The sequence below is a fragment of the Notamacropus eugenii genome, chromosome 1 (assembly GCF_028372415.1).
Source record: "Notamacropus eugenii isolate mMacEug1 chromosome 1, mMacEug1.pri_v2, whole genome shotgun sequence".
Classification (NCBI taxonomy): domain Eukaryota; kingdom Metazoa; phylum Chordata; class Mammalia; order Diprotodontia; family Macropodidae; genus Notamacropus; species Notamacropus eugenii.
Genome location: NC_092872.1, coordinates 206,560,929 through 206,579,890, shown reverse-complemented (window position 1 = coordinate 206,579,890; position 18,962 = coordinate 206,560,929). Strand labels below are relative to the sequence as shown.

At 35.8% G+C, this 18,962-nt stretch overlaps 1 protein-coding gene across 4 annotated transcripts in view; it reads right to left on the bottom strand.

The window, feature by feature from the left end:
- Positions 1-18,962, bottom strand: part of KIF20B (kinesin family member 20B) — a 101,700-nt gene that overhangs the window by 19,012 nt on the left and 63,726 nt on the right. For all 4 annotated transcript variants that reach the window (XM_072625006.1, XM_072625015.1, XM_072625023.1 and 1 more), the window contains 5 exons: positions 15,029-15,154; positions 12,974-13,113; positions 12,024-12,179; positions 5,417-5,593; positions 1,032-1,202 (listed from right to left, as the gene is read on the bottom strand). In XM_072625006.1, coding sequence (XP_072481107.1) covers positions 1,032-1,202; positions 5,417-5,593; positions 12,024-12,179; positions 12,974-13,113; positions 15,029-15,154 — 770 coding nt within the window. The remainder of the gene's footprint in view (positions 1-1,031; positions 1,203-5,416; positions 5,594-12,023; positions 12,180-12,973; positions 13,114-15,028; positions 15,155-18,962) is intronic.

Sequence of the window (18,962 nt, the reverse complement as noted above, 5' to 3'; positions counted from 1 at the left end):
AGTAGCTCTCAAATCCATGGAAAACCATGGAGCAGCACCACCCTTTTTTAGCTCTTTTTGTAGGTTGTCTTCTCCTATTAAATTATATGCCCCTTGAGGGCATGGGCTGTCTTTTCCTTATTTTCACCTCCAGTTTCTAGCATGGTGCCTGGCACATAGTAGGTACTTAATAGTTACTGAATTGAAGTCACAACTGAAACTAAACTTTGTGTGAGTTAAGTACTAACATGGGGGATGGCCCCTTTCCCCTTCAGTTCCCTACCAACTGAAGGTAGGAAAGACAGAAAAGACTGTTCCCTGAATTATTTTATTTCCTCAAAAAAAGGGGTCCCAGGAGTACTTCAAAACATAGTTAGTAATTGTTATAAAATTATAAATGTGTGAGGATAATATTGCATCTGTCAAAACATGATTGCTGTTATTGTTTTCAGTCACGTCTGATTTTTCATGACCCCATTTGGGGTTTTCTTGGCAAAGATACTGGTTGGCCATTTCCTTCTCCAAGTCATCTTACAGATGAGGAAACTGAGGCAAACAGGGCTAAGTGACTGACCCAGGGTCACATAGGAGTACGTGTCTGAGGCCACATTTGAACTCAGCACTCTATCTGTTATGCCACCTCGCTATCCTAACATGAAAACATGATTGCATAGAATCAAAATTTTCATTATTGCTGTTATTCTCAATAATATATCAAGTGCCAATGTCACAAAGGATTAGGAAAAAACATAGATGTTTAACTCCCTTCCTAAATTGTTGCATACCTGTTCTAGAAAAACTAAAATTCAGTTACTTGGCAGTTAAGAAGAAAAGAGCAAGGTCATAGCAAAAAAAAAAAAAAAAGGCCATGAAACACTCTCATTACTTTACACTCAAGCTGTACCGAAAAAATACAATAACATTAAAAATTTCAGCCATCAAATTTACAACAAATTATATCCTAACACTAGTTTTTTGTGGTCATCATTCAATTATATTTCAATAAACACCTCTCTAAAAACTTTTTTTTTTAAACTTCAACTTAATCTTACCTGTATGTTAGAAGACAACTGTTTCCCTGTGTTCATCTCAACATCGGATGTAGTCAAAGCTGTTATTTGCAAAGCATTAGAATTCTCACAATTCAATTCTTTAAACTTTTTAATGATGTCTTCTTTCTCGGCTAATAGTGTCTTCAATTCTTTTATTGTATGCTTATAATCCTATATTTATAACATGATTATACAGATTAAAAAATTGAAAGCTAAATTGTGTTGAGATATTTTTATACATCAAAATGTTTTAAAATTGTAGAAAGCCATGTATAGCTATTTCCTTCATTTCTATATTTTAAAAATAATTTTATGGCCCCCAAAGGTTTTCAAAGTAAAAACAGAACAATGTTTCCCTAGAGAACTCAAACAACCTATCGAGATACAAAAGAATTTCATTAAGAATTGCATCAGAGTGAAGTTGTTTTAGTTGTATACTGTATATTCTCATCTTTATCCTTACTTCTAATTAGACATAATAGGTCAATAGCCCAAATACACTCAGATAATGTATTTAAATCTATTACCATTCATTTCCTTTAGATATGGCAAGAGTTCTTAACATGATCTTGGCTAGATTTGGGAGGGGGCAAGGGAGAGTGTCTGTGAACTTAGATGACAAAGATGTTACATTTTCTTTTCACTAACTTGTGACTGAAATTTTGCTTTTTTTTTTTTTCAAATTATGAATGAGGGTAACAAACATTATTTCCAAAAGAGAATCATAGGCTTCACCAGTCTGCCAAAAGGGGCTATGATACACATAAAGGTTAAGAACCCCTGCATTTATGTGTAATCAGTTTCATTTTCTGTAATGCTGCTCAGTACTTGTCAAAAATGGAACTGATTACACCTTAGACTCCTGAAAAAGACTCATTAATCAGTCTATTAACTTAGAACACAGATCAAAATCAACATCAAATTATATTACATAGCAAATTATATCTAAACTTATTCACCTGACTAAAAGAAAAGATTATAGGAATTGAAGAATATCTTTCCATACTGCAGATTATCAGGCACAGTGATGCGTTCTTTTAAAAGCTAGAAGGGATCAAATGTTAAAACCAAGAACCAAAAGAATCTGAAGAGGCAGAGGTGGACTTTGACCTTCATCAAGAAACTGGAGGTTGAAAAACATCCAACAAAGGAGGAATGGAAGAAAGACCACTCAACACTTGGAGATAACAAACAAAAAGGAAACTTTTTCTGAAAATGAGAGAATGAGAGAGGCTGAGGAAGCAAAACATATAGATTCTCTGGGGAATGATAAAGGAGATAAATAGGAGTCATCAGGTGAGACATCATCCCGTAAGGGTGAAAAGAAGAGGCCAGGTGGTTGGTAATATCCTTCTGATTGACTTGAGATGGATGGATGACAACTACCTGTTGATAACAGACAGCAAGGAGGTCTGCTATCCCCCTGGGTCAGAAATATCAAGGCCTAGAGCAGCTGGTTAGACTTGTCAAAGTGGATGATTAACACTCAGTTCCCACTGTTCTTGCTTGTCCTTTGTTTTTGAACAGGATTAATGACATCCCAAGGTGATATTGACTTGCAACTGAATTGGATTTAAGAGAGGCAGAATTGCAGTCATCATCCTCACTCTTCCAAGGAAATCCAAGTCCAGTGGCAAGACAAAAATCAAGAGGGTTGTTGATAGCCTGGGATGCAGTGGATGACCTTGGCATCTTCCAAATCTGACCAAGTTCTAAGTGCTCCAAGGTGCCTGCTTCAGTTACCTTCATGGCCACTGGAACAAATTGTTCTTGTTCACCCATTCCACCAGGGAAGTCTTCCCATGCTTGGGGTAGACATCCTCCTAACTCACTGATGGGGTTGAGGCCTGTTGGTTACCCTCAACCTGGCATAGTCCATCTGCCAAGACAGTTTTACTAGGACATAACCATTGCACATACTACAGCTTCTTGGAGTCACAGTAAGAGGTGGGTGGCAAATGAAAACTAAAGGTGGATAAGTGAGGGCTAGCCAAGCCCTCACACCAGAGGTGCTAGTCCTCCCTGAACACCCCATACACCTAGTTCATAATCAAATGATGCTGTAATAGGAAGAAACAAGTCTTTCCTGCCACCAACTCTACCTATTAGAACTGAGGGGTAGGTGGGCTTTCCCCTTTTCCATCTGCCATTCCAAACAACTAAACAGAAATTTTGTGATGACTATTAATTTATGACATCATCAAGGATGGCTGAGAAGGAATGCTCTTAACAGCTAAGTTAGAAGAGTGGGAAAATGACACTGTACTACCAATTATAATTGCTTCATTAGGCAGCTTTATTTAGCATTTTTGAAGGAAATGCACTTTTTTAAGGGTTGGACGGTCTGTGGGGTCATGCCTGTAGGGTCAAAACAAAGCTTAACAATAAAAAGGGTTTTTAAAGTTTTACTTGATCTTTTCATCCTTTTGAGCCAGTCTATCTCTCCTCCTCTTTCACAGCCAAAGTCTTAGGAATCACTGCCTATTCTGGCTGCCTCTACTTACTTAAACCTTTTAAAAGTGAAATAACAGTGGACTTAATATAACAAAAAATAAATCTGTATACATTGTAAAGCAGCAAGAAATATGATCACTAAAAAAAAACTGAAGATGATTTCATAGAAACCTGGGAAGATGTGTGAGAACTGATGCAAAATGAAGAGAACAAAAGCAGAGCAATTTATACTGTGCAACATCCACACCAAAAAATGAACAGTTTTCTAAATATTAAGAACTCTGATCAACACGGTGGGGAGGAAATGGAGAAAAAATAAATGTCTAACAATTGAAAAAATAAAATTTAATTTTTACAAATAGTAAAAATAAAATGTATGGAAAAAAACTTTTAAAATAATTGAATAATCCGTACCACTGGAAAATACAACCCAAGAAATAGCTCAAGAGAATCAGACAATATGCAGAAAATCTCAGTAAAAAGGGGAGAATTGCCTCATTTCTAGAATATATAGAGAACTGACTCAAATGTATAACTGTACAAGTCATTCCCCAATTGATAAATGGTCAAAGGATATGAACAGGCAATTTTCAGAGGAAGAAATTAAAGATATCTATAATCATATGAAAAAATGCTCTAAATCACTATTGATTAGAGAGATGCAAATCAAAACAACTCTGAGGTACCACATCACACCTATAAGATTGGCGAACATGACAGAACAAGAAAATGATAAATGCTGGAGAGGATGTGGGAGAGTTGGAACACTAATTCATTGTTGGTGGAGCTGTGAGCTCATCTAGCCATTCTGGAGAATAATTTGGAATTATGCCCAAAGGGCTACAAAAATGTGCATATCCTTTGACCCAGCAATATCGCTACTAGGACTATATCCCCAAGAGATCATAAAAATGGGAAAGGGTCCCACATGTACAAAAATATTTATAGCAGCACTCTTTGTAGTTGCCAAAAACTGGAAATCAAGGGGATGCCCATCAATTGGGGAATGGCTGAATAAATTATGGTATATGAATGTAATGGAGTACTATTGCGCCATAAGAAATGATGAACAAGAAGACTTCAGGGAGGCCTGGAAGGACTTATATGATCTGATGCTGAGTGAAAGGAGCAGAACCAGGAGAACTTTGTGCACAGCAACAACCACAGTGTGCGAGAGTTTTTTCTGGTAGACTTGGAATTTCATAATAATGCAAGAACTTATTTAAAAAAAAAATCCCAGTGGTGGTTTTCTAAGGCAAAATGCCTTCCACACCCAGAGAAAGAAATATGGAAGCCATTTGCAGAATGTAGCAGATCATGTTTGTGTGTGTGTTTTTGTGTATTATGTTTTGATTTGTTATATGATTTCTTCCATTTATTTTAGTTCAACTACATAGCATGACTATAGTGAAAACGTACTCAATAGGAAAGTATATGTAGAACCTATACAGAATTGTATGCTGTCGTGGGGAGGGAGAGGGGTAATGGGGGGTAGGTGTGGGGGGGATAAAATCTTAATTTTATGGCAGTGATTGTAAAACATTAAAGAAAATAATAAAATTAAATTTAAAAAAAAGGGAGAATTGCAGAAACTGAAATACATTACAGAATTAAGAAACACAAACTACAAATTTTTACAGACACTAATAGATCACATTTTAAGATTAAAAAATTCTTTACATGCATTACATCTTATTATTTGACAATCACAAGCACCCTGTGAATAGGCAACATAGTAATTACAATGAAATCAGAATTAGGATGGTCTCATTCCCATTCCAAGGCTCTTTCTTTTATATGAATCTAACATTTCAAATGCTTGATAGTACTCTGAACTACAACTTTTTAAAAGTTAAAAACTTTAAATGTTAACTAACAATTCCTGTGTTCCAAAGTAAATCAAAAGGTGAAGAACACAGTCTTTCACTAACCTTTACAGGGTCCTCTGATGTTGCACTTTTCAACTGCTCAATTTCATGATCTTTCTGCATGTTACTGGAGACCAGTGTTTTGAGCTGGAGTTCTAATGCCAAAACCAGCTGGTCTCTTTCTTCTCGCCATTTCTGTAGGTCATCATCTTTATTTGCCAGCTGTGCAGTAAGCCTTTCCTAAAGAAATGATCAATAAAAAAAGAAGAAAAAGAAAAATCATGAAAAAAAAAGCCATGAAATAACCAGAACTTGAAGAAATTTTATTAAAGGATTCCTGTTGAATGCTTATTGTGAACAGCTCCATCTTTATGACTAAAAGATCCATAAAATAAAGTGATCAAGGATATGCACATTGTCATTATGAAAGCATCATGATAATGCACTAAATGACTATGTTTGGCAAAGTTTTATAGTTTTAAACAAGATAATGCCCCAATATTCCACATGTGTTCTAAAAACTAAATGAAGTCAAAATTGTTCCTTTGATTTTCTGACAAAACTGCACGAAATTAAAATTCCATACTTTGCTGTGAAGAAATTCCAATATTTTCAAAATGAAAAAAATTAGGTATGGTTTTGAGGTCAGGATAGGAACAAAGGGTGACCAAATTTTATCCTGACACTTCTCCTCATCCATCATCTGGAGGTTGGATGTCCTTAAACCATTTAATACCTGGTTCTATCTATCACATCGAAGTGTTGTATAATTGGAAACTACTTCATAAACCTGAAGTGCTATGGAAAATGAGCTATTATTTTAAGAAGAATAAGAATCTTGAACATCATCTGTGGAGTTACACAAATTAAATGTTTATAATTCCGTGTGGCTTTGCTTTTAGTCCTGTAGTCAATAACATCAAATGCTGGATAGAGGTTTTAAAAAATTCATTAATGATCAGGAAGGAACTTAATGTATATTGGATGAATAACTGACAAAGACAATTTAGTCATCTCTTAGGGCATCAAATTTCTTAATCTACAAATGAGGGAGTTAAACTATAAATTATGCTTATAACCTTACTCTATTTATTAAAGTTAAAAAAATGTAAAGAATAAAATTCTCCAACTATAGTGTAAACTTTTTGGGTGCAAATTCCTTAAGTAGAGGGTGAAATCTTCTACTCTGAAATAATGGTGCTGGGTGGAGAAGCAGAACTCAAAAGAAGCATAGTCAGACATTCTACTCAATCCTAAAGCTTTAGATAATCAGGGAAGGAAGGAAGGGTGGGGTAAAAGCCATGTTGGAAAGGAAGGGCCATTGGACAGATAGCATCCTACCTGACAGCACTGCCAACAGCTAGTCACCCCCTAAGACAGCAACAATGGATTATAATGTAACGCACAGTAACTGAAAAGAACACAGAAACTGAGACCAGTACTTCATAATTAGTCATAAAATATGCTTCCCTCTTCTCAGTAGAAAGGTGGATAAAGCACTCCATATATGTAGATATCTACCTTTCTAATGAGGAGAGTTTTTTTTTAAGTAATCACATATTGTTGGACTTAATTTCCATATCCTTTTCATTTACATTAATCATTGTATATATGAGCAGCTAGATGGTGCAGTGGATAGAGTGCTGGGCCTAGAGTCAGTAATTCTTATCTTCCCAAGTTCAAATCTGGCCTCAGACACTTGTCTGTTCCTGGGCAAGTCACATAGTAATGTCCTTTTGGTACTCTTCCAGAATAAAGGACTACAACTCACCAATGATCCACCCTGGAAGTCATTTAAACCTGTTTGCCTCAGACTCCTCAACTGTAAAATGAGCTAAAGAAGGAAATGGCAAACCACTCCAATATCTTTGCCAAGAAAACTCCAAATAGGGTCATGAAGAATCAGACACAACTGAAACAACTAAACATCAATGAAGCTACTATATTGACAAGGTGTTAGGGTCTCCATGGACTCTCCAATAATAACTATTTTCCAACTTTTATCTTCTTTGACAATTTGATGGATGTGAGGTTTGAAAGTTCACATTAATTATTAAATTTTCATTTCTCCCAGGTTATCTGGAATGTTTCTTTTATATAGTAGTTAGGAGTTTGTAATTTCTCTGAAAATTGTTCATTTTTTATTGCTTATGTATGGTCCTTGGTTTTATTTATAATATGTATGTATATACAGTACATGCACATATGTGTATACATCTGAGCATGAATTTTGGACTTTTATCAAAGATAATTGATGCAAAGATTTTCCCCACTTTCAGCACTTTCTCTTATAGGTAGATTAATTTTGTTCATGAAAAACTTTTTCAACTTTATGTATTCAAAATAATCTATTTTTAATCATTCTTATCAATGTTTTTGGTTAAGAATTTTCCCCCTCATTATACTGGAAGGTGTTTTCTTCTCCTCACCTTTAACGTTTTTATTTTGTGACCTATTAGGTTGAATAGTCATTTGGAACATATTGTGGTACAAGCTGTAAGCTGCTGGTCTTAACTTAATTTATGCCAAATTACATTCCAGTTTTCCCAGCAGTTCTTGCTAAATAAGGTGAGGTAACCCTTTTCCCAATAGTTAATCCTCTTTGGTCTATCAACCTGTAGCCTTGATTGTTCCTGAGTCACATATACCTAGTGTGCTTCACTAATCTACTTTTCTTTTTGTTAAACAGTATCAAAGTTTTTGATAATTACTGTTTTTTAATAGTTTGAAATTTTAATCCCCTTATTTTACAGATGATCTTTTCAACAAAGCTAGTGTATGATCTGAAATTGGTATCATCTGTCTTTATCAAGGTTGGGCTAAAACCTGCTAAGCACCTAAATAAATACTATTTTCCCTGCCACACAATTCATTTAAACAATTTTATATTATTCACATTTTTAAGAAAATGAAATATTTATAGCAGCATTTTCTATGGAAATGAAATACTGGGAGGTGGGTAGGAGTGAGTGGCGCTAAATAAACTATTGTACATAAAACATGTGGGGATGGTGAGTCATCCTTGGAGTGAAGACAATATAAGGCCAAGTTCTACCTTTACCATATCTATATAACCCAAGGCAAGCCACCTAATCCCCAAATATAGCAAGTAAGTCTCTAAGATTACATAAAATGTAGACCTCCCTACCAGGAGCTCCAACATCAATGAAATCACAGAAGATGAAGGAAGAGGAAGCAGGGAAGAGGAGAAGGGGTGCGGAGTTGGGGAGGGGGGAAGAAGAGGGAAGGAAGAGAGGAGAAGGGAAAGAGGAGGTAGAGGAGGAAGTGGAAGAAGAGGAGCAGGTAGAGAATGAGGATATGAAATTAGAAGGAGAAAGGGGAGGAGGAAGAAGAACGAGATATAAGGAACAGTGAATATGACATTCAGAGAAACATGGGAAAACTTGGAAGCAGCGATGCAAATCAAGGAAAGCAGAACCAAGAAAATAGTGTACACCATGAGTGTAATCAAAGTCAAAATCAATCTTGGTCCCAGAAAAAAGAAAGAAGAAGGAAATACATTTCCCTCCTCTAGGCCAAGAAGTAGGGGAACTAAAGGAACGGAATGAGGCACCTAATGTTGGAGGCAGTCAGTTATATTTTGTCTTAATTTTGCTGTGTTACAAGGCAAGATTCAGGGAGAGGATGCATTTTGGGAAATGAATCTGATGTCTGAAAAAAAGGCATGAATAAATGTTGAGGGCAGAGTCATGTTAAATAGAAACCTGGCCTCAGAATCAGAAAAATCCATGTGCATGTCCCACATCTGCTACATTCTGTACGACATGTGTGGAACTTAACACCTCTCCAGTGTTTAGATGATTAATTCTGTAAGATGAAAAAGCAAAGCGTATTTTGTCATCATGTCTAGGTAGTGGTTTCTTCAGAAAAAGTTCATTACATCAATTAAGGAAAAAAGTTATTAAGTAAGGGATGGGGACAGGAGGAAAGAAGAATTAAACAGCTTTAATAATGAAGATGAAAAACTCCAGACTAATTTCTTGCAAAACTACCAAAATGTCAAATATAACTACCAAGTTACCAAAGCAGAGAATAAGTCAGAGACTTTTCATTTGAAGTTGCTTCCAGTGATTACTTTCTGGCCATTCTGGGACCAATGCTGAATTCTTGCTTCCTTTTCTGAAAAATTATTAGTTGTTACTTTTATAGTCAATTTCTCAGATAGTCTCATATCTCAAATACATAGAGAACTCTGTCAAATTTCTGAGAATGAGAGGCATTTCCCAACTGATAAAGAAAAAAAGGTACGAATAGGCAGCTTTTCAAAGAAAAAAATCAAAGCTATATAGTAATATAAAAAATATTCTAAATTATCACTGATCAGAGAAATATAAATTAAAATAACTTTGAGATATCATCTCATGTCTATCATATTGGCTAATATAATAGAAATGGAAAATGACAAATATTGGAGGGGATGTAGGAAAACTGAGACACAAACACTGTTGGTAGAATTGCAAACTGATTCAAACACTTTGGAGAGCAATCTGGAATTATGGCCAAAAAGTTATAAAATCATGCATATCCTATGACCCAACAATACCACTAGTAGGCCTATTTCCCAATGTGATCAGAGAAAAGGGAAAGAATGTATATGTTCTAAAATATCTATAGCAACTCTCTTTGTGGTGACAAAGTACTGGAAACTGAGGGGATGCCCATCTATTGGGGTACGGCTAGACAAGTTGTAGTATATCATTGTAATGGAATACTACTGTGCTATAAGGAATGATGAGCAGGTTGATTTTTTCTAAAAAAACATGGAAAGATTTATATGAAATAATGAAGAGTGAAGTGAGTAAAACCAAGACAATGTTGGAAACATAAGTATGAAGAGTAATTGTAAATGACTAAGCTATTCTGAGTACTATAAATATTCAAATCAACTATAATGAATCTATGGAGGAAGATGGTTTCCACCTCCAAAGAAAGAACTGATAAATAGAAGTATGTATGCTATGGTTTTACATAAGATCCATGTATATACGTGTGTATCTATCTATATGGATATGGATATAAATCTAGATCTAGATATGTATATCTAGATCAAATGGTGGCCTTCTCTGATGTGGGGTAGGGAGGGAGACAGACAGTTCAGAACTTAAAATGTAATAAAAAAAATTAAATTATAAAAAGGACTATTGTTTAAAAAATGTGATGATTAAAATAGAAACAATTTAAAAACAAAGTGGCTCAGAAACAACCTAAGTAAAAGCTGCTCTGAGTTTTAAAGTAGTTGTGATACCTTACATTCCTTCCTCCATGTTAGGATAAATGGTATCATAAAGTATAACCAATTCAAAAAGTAAGATCAGAAACACTTCACCTTAAGTCATGGTTCACTTAGGGGGAGATGTTACTTAAAGAATACAAAAAACCATTAAGAAACTTTCAAACCAAAGAGCAAAATTTTATGGACAGCTAGGCAGTTTTCTTCTGCAGCTAAAAAGATTAGGGCAGGTAAAAAGAGGTTAATTTTAAGTTCTGACAATAAAGGTCAAACAGACAATAAAAACACATCACAAGGAAAGTGAAAACGAATCAATGGGAGAAATTTAACAAAGCAAGGGATGTGTAAAAGGAAGAAAAAGTGATTTTAAAACTGCAAAAGGAAAATGTACAGTGGACTATACTTTCTATTCTTTTCTACTCACTAAAATTTTTACAACAGTGAAAGAGTTTAAGGGTACATTTTTTCTTAAGTAAGAATACTCACAGCATCGTATCTGCACAAATTTTACTTTCTCTTTCTACTCAAGAGACAGTAAAGCCATTTGGTTATCAAACTGGAGCCCCATTCAAATCTGGTTATGTATCCTACAAGGACAACCATGGCAACAGGGAGAACTCAGTACTCTGAGCAGTTCTTAGAAACTCCATCAAAGTAAAAACCAGCACTTTCTTTTAAAGTCTCTCTTAGGTAGTTCTCACGTTCTGTTTGTATTATATGTGCTTTTGTGGTGTCTCACCTTTCTGTAGTACCTACCTTTCCTACAGGTGGCCATACTCACCTTTGTATCCTCTTCAGTATCTAGCACCCACCAAAAAAGGTCAGAATGGACTAAACTGTATTACAGCTTTAGGAACAAAAGAATTCTGTGTAAAAGAAAATCCTCCCCATGAGGAGAATCCTGAGGAAACATAGAAAGTTGGCTTTTTGTCTGTTTTTTGGTCTTTTTATAATAAAGTTACTGCACAACTATAGCACAAAGCTATCAAAGCAGAAGAAAGGCTGTGTCTGACAGGACTGACAGATTTCTGGCCACATTTGTTATTCACCAATACCCAAACGATCTCTCTATCACACATCGGATATTTTATGGCTTCATTCTATTTTAGCTGATCATCATGTCCCCTATGGGTAACGAAATCTGTTTTCTTGCTTTTCTGTGTAAAGTGTCCCACCTAGACATAATACAAAGGTATAACCCATAGTCCATACTCCCTCTTCCATCCTTGCCAGAGCCTCAAAAGATGGGCTGAGGTCCATGACCCAGAGGAGAGTGAGTGGGCTCTTTTCTTTGCCTGAGGAAAACTAAGAATCTAGAAAGGGGACAGAGCTAATACTTTTTCCAAATTAATTCATGCCACAGGGGTCCCCATGACGGACAAATCAAGCAAGCAAAGGCTCACCAACTCTCCCACCTACCACTTCATTATGAAGTTGTAAACAGCGGGCTCGGTCTTCAACATATTTTTTCATTTCTCTGTTGCGATGGTTCTCAGCTTCCTTAGCTTGAGTGATAAGCATTGTTTTTTCTTCTAACCATTTCTTTCTGTCACCTTGATGTTTCTGTTCTGATTCCTATATACAAAAAAAAATTAAAGGGAACAAAAATTTTAGAGTATTTTACACTTAGAAGATTTGCAAAAGTTCCTTCACTGAAGATCTTTTCAAAAACAAAGCCTATAATTCAACAAATAAAGAAGGTTTCCTGGGAGGAGCAAAATGGACCAATTTCTGTGGGTCTCTTTCTAGTAGGGATTACAGTTGCAAAATATTCAAATATTCCTTATTTAGGAATGTGAAGTACAGAAGAATTCTAAGAGAAACATGCCAAAGATAATATCGATTTAAAGAATATCAATATTGAAAGGGATCTTAGGAATCTAGTACAACTTGTAGTCGAAAACTACTTTTAAGCTGACATTTTAAAAGGAGAGACAGAGAAATGGTAGCATATTTGGTAAACCCCATGAAAGGAATTAGTCATCTAGTATTCAGGACCTGATGAAGCAATTCTGTGATTTTTTTTTTTTAAATAACAATGACATTAATAAAACAGAAATTCAATTTTCGTAGATGTCATTTTTCTCAACCCAATTTCCTCAGAGAAATTTTAAGTTTTAAAAAGTGTTAGAAATAAAAAAGGAATGTGTGTCCTGTACCTAAATGGAATCTGTGTGTGTATGTGTGTATGTATACATGTGTGTGTGTATATGTATACAGACACCACACACATACATACACACATATATTACATACCCCCTTACCCTAGGTTTAGTAGATGACAGGTGTTTCACTGAGTTATCTTAAGTTCACTGGTCTATTGTATTTGCACATAATTAGAACTTAAGATCAAATAAAGATAATATTACCTGCAACATTTCTTGTAACTGACTGAGTTTTTCACTAAGTGCATCTGTGTTATCCTTATCACTTTGATTTGGGTTTTGTGACTCTTGATGACTGCTTGTAGTCTCCAGATTCTTGTATTTTTTCTTCCATTCTTCCAACTCTAGTGACAAACATAAGTGGACCAAGAGAAAGTAGAACATGAGAAAGAAATTTGAAAAGCATAAAATGCCACGCAGGTGTATTTTTTTACTTTTATTTGTGTTCTGGTCCAGATCTATGATTTCATTATTATACGGGAACTCCTTGTGGAAAAATTCCTTCTACTATGTAAATCAGCAATTCATCTGGAATAGTCAGAGTTGACTGGCACATTGAAAAGCTGTGAGATCAAAAAGGTAACACAGCAATCATTGAGGGAACAGATTTTGAAAGTTTTGATCATATTACATTTATTTTTGTTTCAAATTGGTTGTTGGATTCTTTTTCTTTGCAGGGGGTGGGTGAATGTGTGTAGGGCAACAATGGGTTTATCTGTTGGAGGTGGATTTGTATTGGGGGGTTTTAGGGGGAGGGGTTGACCAAACATTACATGAAAGCAAACACTGTGGCTTTTATTTTGTCTGATGATTCAGTAAAGATATTATTATATATCAAAAAAAACTTTGTGGCTTGTCCACAGTTTAATATGTATTTAACTACTAAGTGTCAGAGGCAGGATCTGAGCCCACATCATCTTGGTTCCAAGGCCATACTTCTAAACACCCTTCCATATGGTTGTCATATAGTATGATTATTATTAGTGAATGTAGTAATGTGTCTACATAACTACTTCATGTGCTCAGCAGACTGAGCCAATTCTAATGGTGCTGAGACACAAGAAAGATGTCTAGGGATATAATATCTAGAGTATTGCTAAGATGGAAGATTATGAGTAGGGAGAAAGGTGAGACTCAGCAGTTACCAACCTATGGTGTTCTCAACTACTCTACAAGAAGAGCACACTGTGCTCAAGATGTGACAGAAATATAAATGTTGCACACTCAATGCAAGTAAGCCACTGTACAATTTTCCCTACTCTCCATAATGGTTGAGATTTTTCAGCCTTGTTTCTGGACAAGATAGAATGAGATTGATTCTAGTAAGATAAAATTTAGTAACGGTAAGTATCAACTCTTCTACTTGGCACACAAAAAAGTCAACTTCAAAAGATAGGGGAGATGGCAATTGTTCTGAAAAAGATTTGAGGGTTTTTGATGACTTTGAGAACAGGAGTAAGCAGGGTGATGGGATGGCCAAAAGGGCTGCACAAGAGTGGCACAGTATCCAGGAGTAAGAAGGAATAGACTACAGTCCTCCATACTCCACCCCTTGTCAGATTTCATCTGGAGTAATGTCCTGGGCACCACAGTTTAAGAAAGGAATTGATAAGGTAGAGAGTGTCCAGAGGAGGGAAACAGGATGATGAAGGGCCTGGAATACGTAACATATGAGGATCATTTGAAGAAAATGGGCATGTTTAGCCTGGAGAAGACAATATTCAGGGGGTCCATAATGGTTCCTGCGAAAAAGAAATTAGACTTGCTCTAATCTGCCCCAAAGGGAAGAACCAGGAGCAATGAGGCAGATGTTGCCAAGAAGACAATTTAGACTTGTCTGGAAAAACTTCCTAATAATTAGAGCTAATCACAGGTGTAAGAGAATGCCTCAGGAAGTGTTAAGTTTTCTAGCAGAGGTTGGACAATCCCTTGTCAGGTGTACCACAGTGGAAATTCCTTTGGTGTATGGGTTGGACTACAAGGGAGGGTCGCTGAGGTCTCTTCTAACTTGTGATTCTATGTCCAACTTCCTTCTAAGTCTTCCAGTTTTATATACTTATGCTTATACTACCTTCTGTACTTATTACATATAACTACGGTATTTATAAAAGTAAAAGGAAATTTAAGAAGAAATAGAAAAATCAAAGCTGTATTACTGAGATATTTCAAATCATTTGCTACACACACACACACACACACACACACACACACACACACACACACACACACACACACACACACACACACTTTTCTTTTTACCAGAAGTCAGCTTTCCAACTTCTTCTGATCTGGCTTCAAGCATTTCCTCCATTTCTACTTGAGTCTGCTCCTGTTCTTCCAGTGTTGCTCGCATCCCTTCAATTATTTTCTCTTTAACATCCAGATCTGAAATTTTTTGAAGAGTCATTTCAAATATCATTATCATTCTAAGTATTCCATTTCCCTTTAGTCCTTTAACAACCGAGAGATACTTCCAAGGTACATGAAAGTGTTTTCTAGATAAAGGTAACACTTTGAAATATACTTAAAACATATTCAAAACTCTTTAATCTCAAGACTTAGGAAAAAGTTTTATTAAGTAACATTTCTGACATCCTTCAATTTTATAAACAAGTTTTCAACAATTTTAGCAGGACTCTTTTCTATGTTTGGTGCCCAAAACACAGACTCAATCCAAAAATTAAGGCTTTAACTAGTAAAAAGTCATTTGGCTGAACTAAAACAACTTTAAAAAAATATAAATTTCATTTACATTTATACAAATTATTTAGTACTGGGTAGAAAAGCAACTATTCTTCCATTTTTTATGTCAAAAAATAGATAGCAACCCAGCAATATCGCTACTAGGACTATATCCCCAAGAGATCATAAAAATGGGAAAGGGTCCCACATGTACAAAAATATTTATAGCAGCACTCTATGTAGTTGCCAAAAACTGGAAGTCAAGGGGATGTCCATCAATTGGGGAATGGCTGAATAAATTATGGTATATGAATGTAATGGAGTACTATTGTGCCATAAGAAATGATGAACAAGAAGACTTCAGAGAGGCCTGGAAGGACTTATATGACCTGATGCTGAGTGAAAGGAGCAGAACCAGGAGAACTTTATGCACAGCAACAACCACAGTGTGTGAGAGTTTTTTCTGGTAGACTTAGATTTTTGTAATAACACAAGAACTTCTTACCAAAAAAAAAAAAAAAATCCCAATGGAGGATCTCAAGGCAAAATGCCTGCCACACTCAGAGAGAGAAATATGGAAGTCACTCACATATTGTAGCAGATCATGTTTGTGTATGTGGATGTGTTTGTGTATCATGTTCTGATTTGTTATATGATTTCTTTCATTTATCTTAGTCTGACTACATAGCATGACTATAGTGAAAATATACTCAATAGGAAAGTATATGTAGAATCTATACAGAATTGTATGCAGTCGTGGGGAGGGAGGGGGGGAGTGGGGGGTAGGTGGGGGGGATAAAATCACAATTGTATGGCAGTGATTGTTAAACATTACAAAATAAAAAAAAAATAGATAGCAGAATATAAAAAAAGACCTAATGTTATGTAAAAATCAGTGCGAAGAATAAGAAAGATCACTGAAATTTAGATCTAATATTCTTTTTGTCAAATACATTTGTCTGGATCCCAGTAGCAAATGTTACGAAACTGATTTTTATGTTCTGAAAGAGGGGAAAAATGAGACTTTACCTCTTTCTAGGTCTTAATGCTCCAACATATGACTTTGAAACCAATATGTATACATGAAATGCCACATTTGAACTTTAAGAAACGGTCATATTTGGTGTGGTCACAAAGTAATAAGTCTGAGTTCAATAAATGTACTAAGACTTATATGTGTACATGAGCTTTGTTGTTCTAAATAAACACCTGGAGAAGTTACATGTTAATTCCATTGATGTTGTCAGCCTTCCAATCTCATCATTCAACTGAACTGCACCCTCCAAAGCTACCAGTGATTTCTTCAGTTGTCAAATCTGATATTCTTCTCTTAGTCCTTAGTTTTCTCAGTCTCTTTGCAAGGTTAATTAACACTGCAAACACCTTGTCCTTCTGGGTACTCTCTGGGCTTTCATGACCTTGCTCTCTCTGGTTTTCCTATCTGTCTGACAGATTCTTCTCACTCCTTTGACTGATCATCGCCAATATCACCCTCCCTAACTGTCAGTGTTTCCCAAGTCTCTATCCTAGGTGTTCTTTTCTTCTCCATCTGTACTTCCCCTTTTGGCAATCTCCTCAGCTCCCAAGGGGCTAACTATCATCTGTGTGCATATGACTCATAGCTATATGTATCTATCCCCAGTCTCTTTGAAAGTTTCAGTCAAACATCAATAATTGTCTACTGGACATTTCAAACTGCATGTCCCCCAAAATCTTAAACTTAACATGTCCCAAATTAAATTCGTTACCTTTCTTGCCCAAATCCCATCTCTTTCAAACTTTCCTATTTCTGTCCAAGGTAGCACTGAGCAATCCTTCCAGTCTCTCAGCCTTGTAACCTAGGCATTATATCTTGGACTTCTCACTCTCCTGCACCCCACATATCCAATCAGTTGCTAAATCTTGCCATTTCTACCCTCTCAATATCTCTCAAATCATACTGATATCCTCTATTCACATAGCGACCCCCTTAATTCATACCCTTTTCACCTTTCTCCAAGAGCAGGGATCAGAAAAATCAGTCCAAGGGACAAATCTGGACAGCTGCTGGTTGCTGTATGGCCCACAAATAATGATTTTCTTTTATTTTAAAATACAATAAAACTACATTTTAAAAAATTTAAGAAGCTTTCTTAGCTTCCATTACTAAAACTCCAGGCAGTATTTTGCTGACCCCCTGGTTTGCTGCAACAGTCTCCTCACTGGTCTCCCTGCCTTGAGCCCCTGAGGGGCTCAGTGGCACCTGAGGGATTTTCCTTAAGCCATATCTGACCATGTGACTTCCTTCCCCAATCAACTCCACTGGCTTCCTATTGCCTCTAAGATAAAATATAAATGCCTCGTTTTGGTCTTTAAAGTCCAAAACAATCTAGCCCCAGCCCCACTGGGCATTATTCCCTATCCTATATTTTGCAATCTAGCCAAAATGTCCTTCTCTCTGTTCCTCACACACAACACTCCATTTCCCATTTCCATACCTTTGCATTAGCCATCTCCCATCCTTAAAATGCATTTACTCAAATATGGCTCTATAGAGTCCTCTCTTTCCTTTAAAATACAGCTCAAGCACAATGTTCCCCCAAAGCCATGATCCTCCAATTGTAAATGACCTTTCTCCCAAACTGCCTTTTATTTAATGCATTTGTATGTATTTCTATTTACTAACTTTATATTTATGTTTTCTATATTTTTATAAATACTTGTCTCTTCCTCCATTAGAATATAAACTTTTTGTGACTAGGGATTGTTTTGTTGGGAAGATAAGTGGGTGGAGCACTGGGCTTGGAATCAGAAAGACTCATCTTCCTGACTTCAAATCTAGCCTCTGACATTTACTAACTGAGTGACTCTGGGCAAGTCACTTCACCCTGTTTGCCTCAGTTCCCTCATCTGTAAAATGATCTGGAGAAGGAAATGGCAAACCACTCTAGTATCTTTGCCAAGAAAACCCCAAATGCAGTCACGAAGAGTCAGATACGACTGAAAATGACTAAATAACAATAATAAAAGCTGTTTTGTTCTTTGTAGTTTTATCCCCAGTGTCTGGCACTGGACTTGATACATACTGGGCACTTAATAAACACTTATTGACTAATTTACCACAAGGATTTAATATTAATTTTAAAAGAAGGAAGTTACACTTTCTCCAAATATAAACATTTTTCCTTGAGAAAAAGCACATTTTTTTTTTTTGAAAAACATACATAACAACCACAATGAGTTCATATGGGAAGAGTTCATTACATATAATCTTCAAATTAATTCACTAAAACATTTTACTCTGGGTAAAAGAAACAGTTATTAGCAAGAATCCAGTCTTCTCTTTTTTTAGGGTTTATGTTTGTGCTAGTATTTTTCCAAGAATGTAAAAATGAGAAATCAATAAAATGTAGCCACCTTTTTTCCATTTCATAAAAATAAACACTACTAATTCCACTTCATTTAAGAATTTTAAAAGAAATTTCAAAACAAATTTATACTAGAACACATTTAGCCCTGTTTTATTATATAG